Source organism: Cupressus sempervirens, chromosome 8 (assembly GCF_028749045.1).
Source record: "Cupressus sempervirens isolate cs-2001-9-10 chromosome 8, ASM2874904v1, whole genome shotgun sequence".
Classification (NCBI taxonomy): Eukaryota; Viridiplantae; Streptophyta; class Pinopsida; order Cupressales; family Cupressaceae; genus Cupressus; species Cupressus sempervirens.
The window spans coordinates 499,541,511-499,556,739 of NC_143125.1; the positions used below are offsets into that span (position 1 = coordinate 499,541,511).

Sequence of the window (15,229 nt, forward strand, 5' to 3'; positions counted from 1 at the left end):
AAAAATCACTCGGACAATAGACATTGCTTTGAGTAGTTGCTCTAGAGGGAATCTGTATCTGATTTGTGATGAAAGATTGTAGCAAACTCGCTTGACAAAGTCAAGCACAGAGTCAATGATCTTCTTGAAGTCTTCACTTTTAACACGTGAAAGTACCTTCTATGGTTCTGATTCTACTTCGCTTCCTGATTCATTAGGGTTGGACTCAGGGTCGACACAAACATTTTACTACATTGGTATGTCAACTCCACGTACCCTGGCACATACCTCATCATTTGCACCAATATGTAAAAAGTTCCTAGGATTGTTCAAATCTATGATTTCTATCCACTTTGCAAACTTTGATTCATCTAATGGTTGTAATCAATACAAAGTATCCAGGCTATTACATGTCATTTTACGCAACTTATTATATTATGCAATGTACATAGCTCTTTGTTGAACCTTTTTCATAATATTTCTAATGTATAGTAGCATGGGGAGAATAGCTACTAAAGTTAAGAGTATCTTAGCATTAGTTAGACTCTAATATAGCTGAGGGAATTTGTCTCACACAAAGTGGATTAGTCCAAGCAATGATAGATATTCAAAGAATAATCAATGCACTGGTCTATCCAAAGAGATCCATCCGGTATCATTGTCTTTAAGAAGCTTCCTCCCATCAGTAAGTTCTTGAGCAAAGTGTTGAAATTCTTGGACTCGTTTTGGATGTCAACAAAAGTATTGGTAAATCTCTTTGATTAAAGATTCCACTTTACAAACACAACCAAAATTGTTGACAATTCCAAAAGCTAAATTCATTCGATGGGCCATGCAGTGAGTAGGAATAGCGTAGGGTGCCAAATCATTTTTGATCTTTTTGAAAAGACCACCTTTATGACCTTACATAATCGAAGCTCCATCTGCTCCAACACACACCAATTTTTTGGAAATCTCCATGTTATCCATACCTCCACAATCAATTAGAGTACTCTTTAATAAATCATATAAATATTTGGTTGTTGCACTACAATTCAATTTATCAATAGATAGTAGAAAGGGTTTCAATGACAAAGATCATTTATAATATAAACATGCATGCACACCCAAGAAGTATTATCAATTGATGTAACTTCATCTAGAGATAATGTAATGAAATTTGATTGTTTTATTTTTGCCTTCATATCTTCTTTTTCAACCTATGGAAGACAACTAGATCATTCACATCCGTTGTTTACTGACCAGTGACTATTTGGATAATTTTGAACTTAAAAAAAGTGGAATAAACCAGTAATTGAAGGGTAGTCCATCATAGGACGCCCTCTAATCAAAATATAAAAGACCACACTTAACTGAACAACTTTTTCCATATTTTCCACTTCCATTGCTTTCCCAAGGAAATCTTCAATAGAACCTTTTTTTATGGAATGCTTCTCCCATAATTTCTCGTGTAACTTGTATAATTTGACATTCCTAATATGCAAACGGTTGTCCTTCATTTTCCAAGTTAGCTTGATTTTTCAACTCCATCTATAGTTTCCTTTTTGTAAAGTTTACCAACATGAGTTTCTATGATCTGAAGTTTAAGCTGCAACCTCTTCCCCTTCTTTATATATATGCAAATCTTACATCTGCATTCTACATGAAGCTCACCATCAATTGGATTGGGCACTAGTTCAATGAATCAAAACTTTTCAATCCATTCTAATTGAAAATTCCTTTTGGACAGATCCTAGCAAGATTGATCTTTTTTTTATTCCAATTTTCTTTTCCCCTTTTGTGCATGAACATCATTTATGGAATCACTTTGGTTTTCTCACCCAACTCCAACTCTATAATATCATTTTGTGACTCCCTACTCAGGGGAAGTGCCTCCAAATCATGTTCAACTTCATCCTTGACTAAGATATCAGGTTCATCAACTTGAACTTCTTCAAAATGGTCTCTAACTTGTGATGAATCTCCTTTTTCAATATGCATTGGAGGTCTAAGTTAGGAATCTTTTAGGTCGCCAACATTTCCACCACCAAAATATGTGGATAATGTTATGTGTTTTGGTGGCCTCTCTAGGATTTCAGGGATCCTACCAGAACCCTTGTTACCCCTCTTGTTTCACATTACAAACTGATAAAGGGCCAAGGCTACGAAAAAAAATCTTGTTGAACAAAAGACTCAAAGAGTGACAAGTCAAGGACTTGGATAATAGATTGCTTAGACTACATAATAACAATAATATGATTCATTCACATAAAAAGGATACTACGGTACTACAGTCTACGATACTACCTATTAAAATTCCTAAATGTATCTAAGCATGTGACATGTCTAGTGGACGGTAAAGACTAACCATTACCAGTACCACATAAAAAATAAATTAAAAATCATTGACCTTTTATGAAAACCATAGTCCACAAGTCAATGAGCAATGCACTTAACCTCTGATACTTCGGTAGCAACAAGAAATGTTATTCTCCAGACCAGAAAAGAGTGAATTGTGTAGAATAATAGTATCTTATGAATGTATATATACTACCAATCTAGGTTGGTAAACTATGCAGGATTAACAAGTAGGAATGTTAAATATAGGTGAAATGTACCTTCCTATGTAAGCCCACAATAGAAAATAGTTAGCTAAATGGGGTTGGTGGTCAACACACATTGAGAAAATGGTAAGTGATGCGCAACCCAAGGGAAAATCAATTGGTTGTAGTAATGGAAAAAGAACGTTGTCCAATAAGAAAACAACATGCAAAGGATGGCAAAATTTTTAAAATAATTGTATCCAAAATGTATATTACAGTGGTGATAGGATAGGGATTTTCAACCAATCATGTCAAAACTAATGGGTGACTAGCACGGGCATTGGACCCAAACCTTATAAATATCTGGTGATGCAGTTGACCAATGCTACATGCTCTATTTGCCAAATGACAATCGGTCGATGAGACAGGATCGCCAAATGGTGAAGATTTGCCACTAAAATAATCTTTGATCCAATTTGATAAAATATGAACCATTTCCAAGAAAGGTTACTCCAGTATAGTATTTACTTGGAGAATTTAAGCTTAAAGTCTATTTTATCAAGAATGGTTAGTGTAACTCTACATTTTTTGTTTCATTGCCAAGGATGGTGTTGAATCATCGTTTATTTTCATTGATTTTTCTTCTTTTCAATGTAGTTGTATTTCTTAGTAGAATAGATTTAGGAGCAATATTAGAATATGTTCTTGTGAAACTCCAATTGGAGTTAGATCTTTAGGAGATAAAAGAAATAATTGGGAAAATAATGCCACTATTGAAAATAAAGAAGAGGTTAACTAGAATTATGTCATATGTGATACTAAATCCATTGAAGAGGAAATAATAAGAACTCAGTAAGTTGTTGAAGTTAGACAAGAAGATGTAGTAAAAAATGATTACGTGCAACTGGAGAAAGAGAAAGAAAGAGAAGATGAAGAAGAGAAAAATCTCGAGAAAGAAAAAGAAGATGAATAAGAGAAAAATCTCACTAAGGTTACTCATGTTGATTTTGATTGGGATGTTCAAGGTATACACGTTACTGTTGATGAGAAGAACACCCAACATTTGTTTTTTCTATATTTTTTCTCATGGACATTCATTTTTATTTCTTCTCTTTTTCCCATACAAGTAGAATTTGACTTTTGGATCTTTTTCCTCTTACCCTATGTATCTCCTATGTGGCTCTTATGTGAATGCCATGTCATTCCTTCTTGAAGCTTCCCAAACCCTACCTAATCTATTCTTTTTTCCTCTTTAACTTTCTATAAAAGGGAGGCTTCACTCCTAATTTGAGCACTTAGCATTCATTAGGCTTCCTATTGATTTTATTTGATTTTTTGTAATAGGGAATCATATTGATTTGATTTGGACCTCATAAGATCCATTTGTAGGCCCTTTACAAAGAAGGTGCTTATATAAACCTCTTGGTCAAAGTTGGTCAAAGGATCAATTTTCTTGCTTTAATAGGCTATGTAATGTCTTAGGGTCATTTGATAACATTTAGGACCTATAAGACATGTTTAATCAATAAGATGTTCAAAATTACAAATATTGTCAATATTGCTAAAACATTGCGTGAGCAACTTTTGCAAGAAAATTTGCACATATTGAAATTGGGAGCATAACCACCTCCCCAAAAATGACAACCACTTGAATTTTGGTTGAGAACATTAGTATGGCGTTAAATATGCATTTTGTACATAAACTCCTCAAAGTTGATGATTAAAGTGAAGATTTGGTAATGAAAAGAGCAATTTTACTAGTTTTTCCTACATTCTTAGCACTTCTTTGTCTTGGCATGCATGTGTGTTGTAGATATGTTGAAATATTGTTTACATTTTGATAGATCAGATAATCCCCTTTTATTTGCACTAGGTTGGAGGTCTTGAAGTGATATATTGAAGGAGAAAACTCAAACCCTCTCTAGACTGCCCGAAAAATTAACAATTGTGAGGGTTTCAAGCAATTTTAGCCCTAACTCAAGATTCCACCAATGGATTAAGCCCAAATTGTGGGGAAAGAGAGTTAGGGAAATGTATTTTGATATTCCAAAAGATGAGGCCAATAATATTAGTTTTTCTAATTTTACCAGTGAGCCCTAGGCCAAGCATCTATATGTGCTTGGCTCAACAAATGAGCATTTAGGTGCATAGCAAGACTTTGGGAGTGGAAACCCAAAAATCCATGGTGGATATCATGTAAAGGAACCCAATGAAGATTTATGGAAGTGTTGACAATGTAGGGGGAACTTACTTGTGAAGACTTCCTTCGTTAGGGAGACCTAATTAGGCCTAATTGGCTTATGGAAGTAACAAGGGCAAGTTGACCCAACAGTGGACCTAGTTCTTGAAACCTTGGAGTCTTTAGTGACTTCCAAAAGGTTATCCTAAATTGTGATTGGTTTGGGTTGGTGTCGAGCACAGAGGGAATTAAGCCCATAAAACCTCTGCCAAAGGGCTAGTAGAGAGAAGCCTAGATAAGCCAGTTTGCAACCTTGAGGTTGAACCAGTACATAAATTTACTAAGTGGGCACAAAATTTATATCTTTTATGAGTATGATGCTGTAATGTCCCCATCTTTTTAGCATCTCAATGGAGTTCTTAGCCTTTACATTCTTCGAAGGCTAACTGAAGAAATAAGGAGAAATTGATTAAATTAATTTTTTATAAAGTCCTTAAAAAAATTAAAATTAAAAGGTGACTTTATGTTTAATTAATTTAATTTTCTAGAAGCACAATTAATTATTGTATTGCAAGAGAGAAGCTTCTAGAGAATCCAATTATATAATATTTTATTTCCTTCTAGAAGGGTGAAGGAAAAGAATAAATAGAGGGGAGAGCTTCATTATTAATCATTTGATTATTGTGAATTGCATTTGATAAGAACTTGGGAGAAGAAACTAAGGTTTCTAATTTCAGTCAACCATTGGAGAATGTCAACTCTTCAGTGTTGCAACCATTTGAGGTGGTGAAATATCCACTGAATTTGGTATCCAGGAGGGTTTTGGCTATACAAGGACCAAAATGCACATGCAGAACTAATTTGTTTGTATTTTTTAACAAATTAACATTCAAGAGTTCTATTTGTGCTTAAATTGGAGAATACATTTATTGTTGGTTGCTACAGTATGCAAGAACAATGCCACACTACATTACTTATGCTTGATTCATCTCCATTCTTGGGCATCACTATTATCAGGTTCCTCTTGCAACTATTAGTAGTTAGCATTGTAATTTTTAGGCATATGATTTTGCTATGATAATTTAGAATCAGATTTTGGCATTACTATATTCATTATTGTAAGCCCTTTGTCATGGCCAACTCGTAACAACATTGTTGAGAATGAATTCAATAAAGGAGATACATGTTGCATACCATTTGTTTGACGAAATGTCCATCTAATAGTGTTTATGATCAGCATAATAGTTGTATGTCAATTGTTTGTCAAAATGTCAGTTGGTTGTAGGTATGCATTCTATATCTAGTTTCCATGTATAAGCATTGAAAGTACCAAAAGAACTACACTTGCATATTTACTCATTGTAAGAGGCATTGTAATATCATTTGCAAAAATTCTAAATTTCTTAGCATTGAAAGTAGCATACAAGTTTTTGACAATATTCAGGAGTTAAAAAATCAGTCAGTTTGGGCAAGGGATATTACAGGTGCAGGAGTACGAAGGCGTCCTGATGGGCCTAGGATACCTATAATTCATGTTTGATGGTGTGGAGATCATTTATGACCTAAAAGAAATTTAATAAGGATTAGAAATCTATTAATGTTATTGTTGTCTCAATGTTGTCATTTTATTGCAAAATTGTCAATTTGACAAAATGTTGACAAAATTAAGTTTTTCATTGGAGCAAAATGATGTAATAATGTAACAAATGACTCTAGGTGGGTGTATTAGTTGTTTTATGTCATCATTGATGTAATGAAGTAAATCTAAGGCCTTTTGTGCTGGTAGATTTTTTTTAAGGTCATTGTGTCAAAAGTTAAAAAAACTCAAATTGAAATTCCAATGACAAGTTGGTTGGAAGTTGGTTTTGAATGGTTTGGCTAGTTTGGGATGTCAAAAGTGTTAAAAAAATACATCATCCGCACCCACTTGGGTTTGTTGAAGGCGAGGAAATGGTTGGAATGTAAGGGAGACAAGTTTCATGAATAAAGATACACAGTTTTACAACCTTGTATGTAATATTGAGTAGCTTTGTTTCACCTTTCATTTGGAACTTTACATGTTTGATTTGAAAATGCACCTTTGATTAACCCTTAATGTCTAGACAATCTTTTTGGACATTTTTTAAGAGTGTTCTATCTGTTTTGGATCCATTTATTGTGATTGTTCCTTGATAGTGTTGTAGGTGACTATTTTACTTTTATTTTGTGAGCCAATGGATGCATAGGGATCATCACTCTTTATGTATTTTTTGTTTCTTTAGGAATGAAGCCCAAACATGTACTATGACATGACCTACTAAAGAAATGAAGAGAGACAATTGATATGTTGGTGATCACCAGGTTTGAGGGCAAGAATGCTCATGAAAATACATGAAAGTTGAGGGATGGGTATTTGATATGAAGGTCTATCCAAATGAGGGCATGCTTTTATGATGGATTATGTTTGTATATGAACAATTCATGGTGAAACAATTTTTTTTTAAAGTTTTGAAGTTTTTGGAGTTGTTTTGTGAATGTGTTGCTTTGATGGTTCATTGGTTCAATAGAGAGATGTTGCTAGTTATTGCATATCAATCAAATTTTACTAAGTGGGCACAAAATTTATATCTTTTAACTAATTGAAAACTTAAACCATCACTAACTAGTACAAATCACCCTCATTATAATTCCAAACCATTCATCTTAGCCAAAAACCTATAACAAATAAATCTACCCATTTTCTAGTTTTGTATAATTTTGACCTTATACCATGTAATCGATTCCACTCATTATACACTTGTCAATAACATCCTAACATGTTGAAGGATGGAAATAGTAATGTGAGTTGAGAGGAATGTTGTTTGTATATCAGCAACAACGATAGTCATGGAACCCGGATCCCTAACTAGCAACCAACATTGATGTCCATTGTGAATAGATAGAAGCAACATCGATGGTTGTGGAACTCTAGCCGCGTGAATGGACAAGAACCAGATTGAGCTATGAAAGAACCTACAAGCAAATGATTAAATGTGCTCAATGGTCTCATGAAAATCATTGGACTTCAAAATCAAACTCACCTCAACCAACTCTTGTGTGTGTAGACCTCCAAACCTCTCACCCACAATACCAAAATAGTGAAATGATATGCAACTTTTGCTTTATTTTTTTGTTTATGAGTTCGATTTGGTCAAAATTTTAACCAAATTGGGCCCATAAACAGAAAAAGCCAAATTTGATCAAAATTTTGACCAAATTGGGCTCACAAACAAAATAAAATAAAATTTAACAAGCCAAAAAAGGCCTCAGTCGAAATTAAAGGGCCAAAATTGACCTCAAATGTATTAGTGTCGAACTACAGATCAAAATTTGACAGATCGAGCTCACTATATGGATTTGTGTCAAATGTGGACTCCATTCGCTCCGGGATCATTGTCGTGTCTTGCATTCAATGTCATCTTTGATCGACAGTCATTGTGTTGAGTTGGACTGAGGAAACTCATTGCTCAAATAGAAATCTTCTTCTCAAATCAAAGACTTCTATTCGTTAGTCAGTGGATCGACAATGAACTCAATCTGTGTCAGTAGAAATTGGCTAACGAGTTGTTCTGATGAAGCCCATGTGGAATCACGGGCTCAGGTGGGTCTGGCGTGCAAAGAGGAATCTGATTTGCTCGAACTTACATAGAGGATTGTTTCCTCCTCTGGCAACGAATCCATTCACGGAGCCCATTCTAGAATTAGTTTTGTCGAACCAAACACATTTAGAATAATAAACTCATAATTAATTTTGTTGAACCAAGGGAGTCTAGAATAACAAATCGAGAATAACATATGCCTATTCCCAATTCCTATTCCTGTGGCAATAAAGTGATCTTTTGAATGTTTGTATAGAATCACCAAGAACACGAAACCATTCGTAGCTGCAGGCATCGGATCATGGCGCAATGGCATTACACCATGTGCCACTAGCATCGGGCCAAGGTCAATGAGAACCTCACAAAAACTCTACAGTGAGAGAGGATCAAGCATGCTTTAATTCGTCATTCCATCAAATTGATATCTTTAAGCATAGAAAAGTACAGTTTACTTAGAATGAAAGACCAGCATGAATAAGCAAAGATTTTATATGTTGATAACTATTTTAAATTCTATTTAAATTCACATTTTACTATTTAATAATATTTTAATTACGTGACTCTTAATATCACCAAATAAAATATTTGGCTATTTATTTATTTAAATATAATATATTATTTATGTTAATTTAAGAATTTCCAGTTAAATACATGTGCATTCTATAGGTTTTACATTATATTAATTATATAATTTATTTATATGTCATATAATAGTTTATATAGCTTTCAAATATTTCAGTCTAATATTATTGAAATTGAAATAAAGGGTAAAATTAATGACTAAAAAAGTCAAAAGTGAAAATAAATGTTACATGTCTCATAATAATTTTTAATAGTTTTAAATTTTTTAGATCTTTTAATTTTAGTAGGAGTTAGGGTTCATTCTAGATTAAATTTTGGATTAGAGTTATATTTGGTTTCCTACGACTCAAATAGGGTTAGTCATAGTGTTAAGATTCAAGCATATGATTACATTGTAGGAGAATGATTGAAGTTATGGTTATAGTTGAATTAGTATTATGTTAGAAATGAGGTTTAATTAGTATTGAAGTTGGTGTTCTAAGGTTTTAATAAGGTTAGAGATAGTGTTTAGATTGGCATTCTATTAATATTAGTATTAGGATTGGCATTATAGATTTCATTAATGTGAGGTATTTGATTCTACCAACAGTCTTAAATTTGATCATGATCCCAACACTAATCTTAACCCTACTTCAAACCACTACACCTAATCTTAATGCTAATTCTAGTTCATATCCTAACCATGAATATAAACTTAATTCTAACTAAATCTTAACTCCCCTTTAATAAAAAAGGCATCACTTGTGAAGATCAAGTCTACTCACTACATGTTATTTTGTAACTTAATTGCTTCCTTATTTCATAAAATGGTTAAAAGTGTACAATGAAGGATCCTAGAGAACCTATAAGGACAAGTTAATGTCACCCTTATGCATCATGCACAATTCATTGATTCCTAGTTTTCAAAATTTATATATTTTATTTTACATAATAGTCCTTTTTTTTTAATAATGGATCTTGATCAAGGAGTTAGTCTAAGTTGTGAATGTTGTCCACCATTCAAATTTTGCTTTGTGAATATTAACATCCTCATTTTTGTCTCCACAACCTATTTATTATAGATGCAGTCTTCCTTGGATGCATCCTTATGTAGTGTTGGCTAATAATATCTAGCATATAGGATCTTCATGGCTATCCTCTCAATATTTGTTCCAAACCTTGGTTTATCTCCTATAATCTTTCGTTATTGTTAAGGAATACTCATTAGAGACAAATTCCCTTCTAATATTTAAAACTATCTTAATTATAGATATTATAGTAGTCCTCTACCCTACTTTTGTGCTTACTTGGCAAGTCCTCCACTTATAACTAAGGTTTCAAGGTCACACAATAAATAAATATAGGATGCATCAACATGTTTTTAATAAACCATTTCCAAATAAACCAAAAAAGAGGGACCCATTCTTGTGCACAAGTCATATTAGTGTGCTAATGTGTCATCACATATTTGTTGCTTTTTAGAACTAGGAGATACATTTCATTCAATTTGGATAGTCATCCTATGTAAATAAAGTTGCAAGCATTTGTACAAATATTGTAAACAGATTGAACATTAAATCAACATATATAGACATTAAACTCACCACTATCATCACAACTATTAAGTAAATCCTCCAAGGCTTTTTTTTTTCAAATATAATATAAATAGTAAACCCTAAAATATATATAATTTAATTTGTTATACTCTTATCTATTTTTTATTTTTATTTTTAAAATGGAATCTTTATTTTATATATTTTTACTATGAAATGTTTTGCTTTTCTAAATGATCTCGTAAACAATTTTGTCCAAAAGTAATTAAAATCTTCCATTCATTCTATTCTATCCTGTAAATTGACAGTCATAAAAAAAGGATCAAACCCCAAGCAGCGGAAAAAGTTGCAGTTGTATATTTTACCCTCATTACGAACGCGTAGACACATTAGAAATAATAACAATATATAATATATACAAAACTGATATCTTCCCAACAGTCGGATTACAGAACCCAATTTTGGGTAACGAATATACTCAGCTAAACTACACCGGATTTTGTCCGTTTCTACTGATACAACGGCTACTGCAGCCATTCTTACACACAAACAAATGGCAGTTTACAATGACATAGAGTGAGCCAAAATACAAGAAAATACAATTTTGTTTAGTCGTCGAAATTAAGGCGTGATCTGTAGGTGGCGTTGGGAAACCAGTTGTGGGGTATGACATTTCTGGCAGAGAGTGTTCTTTTGGATGACAGAGACGTGATCCGCAGAGAGAATGGTGCCTTCAGTGGCCCTCCCAATGCATTCCAGTTTGCTCCCCACAAATGATTCATTTCCATCCATGATTCTGAATCCGCCTGCAAATGCAATCACAATTTACAAACACATAAAGATCTTTACTGTGAGGAATCAGGAAGGTCTAGAGTTCGAATCCCAGATCTGCAGCTCACCTCTTTCAGATGGACTGCACCTACATCTCCATCACCATCTTCGTACTCGATGAGTATGGAGAACCAGTAGGTTGTTGATCCTTCGTTTATGTGAAATGTGACGTTCTTCCCTGGATACTCGCACAATGTCCTGCAACATCGACAAGGGATTATATTTCTGGACTATAACTATGAGAAGGATTCGGTAGAGAATACAAGGCTTCGGTTGTGTTTAGAGTTACCGTCTGTAGAGGACTGGGAGCTCTCCTGAATTGAGAAGCGCGGGGGTTTTCCCGGCGGTTGCCATGCGGCCAAATGCTGCTCCACTGAGATCGAAATGCGTTCTTCCAAATGCACAGTATCCTCCTGGACATTCATCAGTTACTATGATAGTAACAGGCTTTTCTGAGCACATTCCTTCTTGCATGCATTTCACCTGATTCAACAACAATGAACATTATTTTTAACAGTAAAGCAATACTGTAGAAATCAGAACGAAAATAGTCTGAGAATGTAACAATATAGCAAGATATTATAACAAAAATAATCATTAAAATTCAACAGTATAGCGAGACAGAAAATTCAGACCTTAAATTTTCATGTAAATTTAACAGTATAGGAAGACTAAAGAAATCAGAACAAAACATTTAATGAAAAGTTATGTAAATCTCAAATAGCTTTAAGTTTGTTAGTATATGTCTTGCATGCATTTCCCCTGCTTCAACAATGAACATTATTTGAAACAGTAAAGCAAGACTGAAGAAATCAGAACAAAAAATTCATGAAAATATAACAGTATTGCAAGACTAAAGAAATCGGAACACCAAATTCGCACTAAAAGGAATAGGTAGACTAAAGAAATCTGAACAAGAAATTTCATGAGAACTTATGTAAATCTCAAATAGGCTTCAAATTTACTACTGGATCTACCGCATGCATTTCCCCTGCTTCATTAATGAACATAATGTGTAATAGTAAAACAAGACTAAAGAAGTCAGAACAAAAACAAATCCAGAAAATTTATGTAAATTTCAAATTGCATGCATTTCCCCTGCTTCACCAATGAATATGATGTGTAATAGTAAAGCAAGACTAGGGAAATCAGGCAAAAAAACAAATCCAGAAAATTTATGTAAATCTCAAATTGCTTCAAGTTTGTAAGTGACTACGAATGGTCACAATGAGCTCCTGTTAAATGATATCGACGACGTGAAAGATTAGGCCATTCTACCCCTAAGCAAAATGTAATCCCATCTACATAAAACGTTAGCGTTGAACCTGAACTTGACCCTCATTGTTGATTCTATGACAGGTTTCTCATTTCTGAGAACTGATCTAAGAAATAGACCCCTAGGCATTAAAATAAATTTGTCCTACCTTGTAACAGGCACCACAGCCTTCGCCGCCTTTGAACAAAATGGGGCTTACAGCTCCAACCCTCGCTTTAAGGGGTTTCTGATCCACAAGGCCGCCATATCCACAGGCTCCACCTGCATCACATCAAAAATACGCATCAAGAAACAACAAAATAACAACAATGTAGAAAACAGAAAAAACCACCTAAAATTAAATCAAATGTGCAAAATATACCATCGCTTCCATCTCCATCCGGACTGCCATACCAGGTAGCAGTCGCAGGGCGCCATTCCAGCTCCTCTGCATCAAAAGAAACCACCTCCTCCACCAAAAACACCACAACAACCACAAAAAAGGCTCTCATTAAACACATTGTCCCAAACACCTCTTCAAATCTAGAAATCCTCTTCATTTTAGCACAAGAAACCAAAATAAAAACACTCAAATCTCAGAAGAGCAAGATGCAAAACTATGGAAAAGAAAGGCACAGAGCACTCCAATTTATGGAAGAAGTTGGAAGGATTGGAGAGCAATGTGGCAAAATAATGAGTAACCGCCAACAACTACTTTAGCGTTGGTTTAAATCCTTCAACTTTAGAGGAGATTCAAAGATGGGCCACACTGTGATGCGTAAAGCGGCTGCTGCAGCACGTTCTGGCGCTGAATTCGGTAGGCCTGTAAATATCAAAAACCATCAGAAATCAATGGTGATGCCAGTGCCACACATGAACAATGATAAATAATGCGCTCTCCAATTTCACTTTTAACGCCTGCGCTGAAGCCGTTGACGAGAAAAGGGCAGAGGAGAGTACAAACAGTAAAACGACTGGTTAACTTTCCCCTCGGCGTGGAGATCGATCCAGACAAAAAGTACACATAAATTATCTTCTTCTTAGTTAGGTATTTAGTTGTAAGTGTTGAATGACAATTTGTTTTAATGGAGTGTTCTTCGAAAATGGCGAGGATCATGTGCAGCAGCTTCTGTGGGACCAGAAAAACGAGAAAGTACAGAATCTACAAAGACATGCCTTTGCCTTCTTTGACAGGTATTAAGAGAACATTGTGAGAACGGTTAAAAGTATTGAAGGAAACGTTCGTTGCACGCATCACAACTTTGACCAGGGTTGAGTTTGTGAAAAACAAGGAAATTAGTCTATTTGAGATGGTGAGCAATTGAGAGTGAGTTTGCTTTTTCTTTTTCCTTTTTTTGGCAATATGTAATGACTTGACATTTCTATTAAAGGGGGATTTGAGACCACTTTTGAGTCATTTAGAAGTGTTGGATAAATAGAGAGCAAATGGGTAAAGCTTACAAATATAAATATGGTTGAAGACCAAAAGTAAAAACATTACATAAAAACCTATTTACGCCGTAGGCGTTTCCTTATTTGAAAGAGAGAAGCTGAAGTTATCATCTGACAGAGGGAAATCATGTAGACAAAATGACTGCCATTAAACAATCTTAACCATTGGTTATAGTATGGTTTGATTAGAAGCAATTTGACTGTAGTGTCGGAGGAATTAAATATGTCAGGTGAAAAGGATCAAAAGTCCTCCTTCGACCAACAAGAATTGGCTGGAAGGTCTAATTCCTCCATTGTGAAGTTAGATGGTAAGCTCACAATAATTTCTCCGTCATGAGGTTAGATGGTAAGCTCACAGTACCTAATCTTGCATAAGAATAAGCTTAATGACAGAATTCCCAAAGAATTGTCTTCTCTGGCAAATCTTTCGATTCTAAACTTAAATAATAAATAATAACAATCATTGGCCCAAACCATACTGTGGGAATCATACCACCAGAGATTAGAAACCTCACGGAACTACAGTGTTAGGATCTGACATAAATTACCACTCATAGTCGATTCTGGCTACAATTGACAATTTGCAACCTCTTCTCTGATTCTCTATCTCAGAAAATAAGTTAGGCAGGGAGCTTCTGATTGAGATCATGAACTACAACAGTCTCGTCTTATTCAATGTCACACATAATTAACTTTCCGGGCCGAATATTCGGGCACATGGGAGCAAATGCTAATAAAACCTTCCAACAAAATAAGAAAAACCTATCATGTTAAATGGGCTCCAACGTCTCCTTCAATGCAAAGCTTTGAGGGCCAATCCCCATGGTAGGCCAACTTCTTTCCTTCTGTAATCCCAAATGCTACATAGTCGACTCACTCTTGTTAGATATTTTTCCCAACAAACATAATCGAAGCCATTCTTCTTCTTCAGATCCAGACAGACAACATGAAGAAATGGGTAATTAGAGGCATATGCATCATAGTACCCCAAGTTCATCGGGAGAGTCAGCTAGGGCGTAGCTTACAAAGTCAAGCTAGCATAGGTGGTGCTTCCACATGGCAATCAAAAGGCTCTACTACCATAATGTGGAGGCCAATGTGGAGTTCTTGGCAGAGTTACAGACGCCAGGAGGCCTGAGCCATTAATTGAACCTGGTACCTCTCCTGGAGTGCTACCTACGTGGCAACCAAAGAATTATTCATGTATAAAGTACAAACTCATCGAGAATGGGAGATTAGAACAATCCATAGAGTGCTTCTCGATTATCATCCATTATCAT

The 15,229-nt window shown here is 34.8% G+C and overlaps 1 protein-coding gene across 3 annotated transcripts; it reads right to left on the reverse strand.

Annotated features, from left to right (window-relative positions):
* Positions 1-10,947: 10,947 nt before the first annotated feature.
* Positions 10,948-13,671, reverse strand: LOC149543375 (expansin-B16-like). 3 transcript variants are annotated; one of them, XM_089798175.1, is made up of 6 exons: positions 13,462-13,671; positions 12,880-13,320; positions 12,667-12,779; positions 11,532-11,725; positions 11,311-11,440; positions 10,948-11,217 (listed from the first exon to the last, which is right to left on the reverse strand). In XM_089798175.1, exons 2-6 carry the CDS (start codon positions 13,055-13,057, stop codon positions 11,020-11,022), a joined length of 813 nt encoding a protein of 270 aa, XP_089654301.1. In that variant the 5' UTR covers positions 13,058-13,320; positions 13,462-13,671; the 3' UTR covers positions 10,948-11,019. The 3 variants fall into 3 exon arrangements, with proteins under 3 accessions (XP_089654301.1, XP_089654304.1, XP_089654303.1); XM_089798178.1 differs by having other exon boundaries at positions 13,458-13,671; XM_089798177.1 differs by having other exon boundaries at positions 13,407-13,671.
* Positions 13,672-15,229: the final 1,558 nt, after the last annotated feature.

Bases quoted from the DNA above. Each gene is read 5' to 3' on its own strand.
- LOC149543375 (XM_089798175.1), bottom strand. From the start codon at position 13,057: ATGAAGAGGATTTCTAGATTTGAAGAGGTGTTTGGGACAATGTGTTTA. The intron at 12,780-12,879 runs GTATATTTTGCA...GATGTGATGCAG, and splicing joins GGATGGAGATGGAAGCGATG to GTGGAGCCTGTGGATATGGC. The intron at 11,726-12,666 runs GTAGGACAAATT...TTGTTGAATCAG, and splicing joins GCTGTGGTGCCTGTTACAAG to GTGAAATGCATGCAAGAAGG.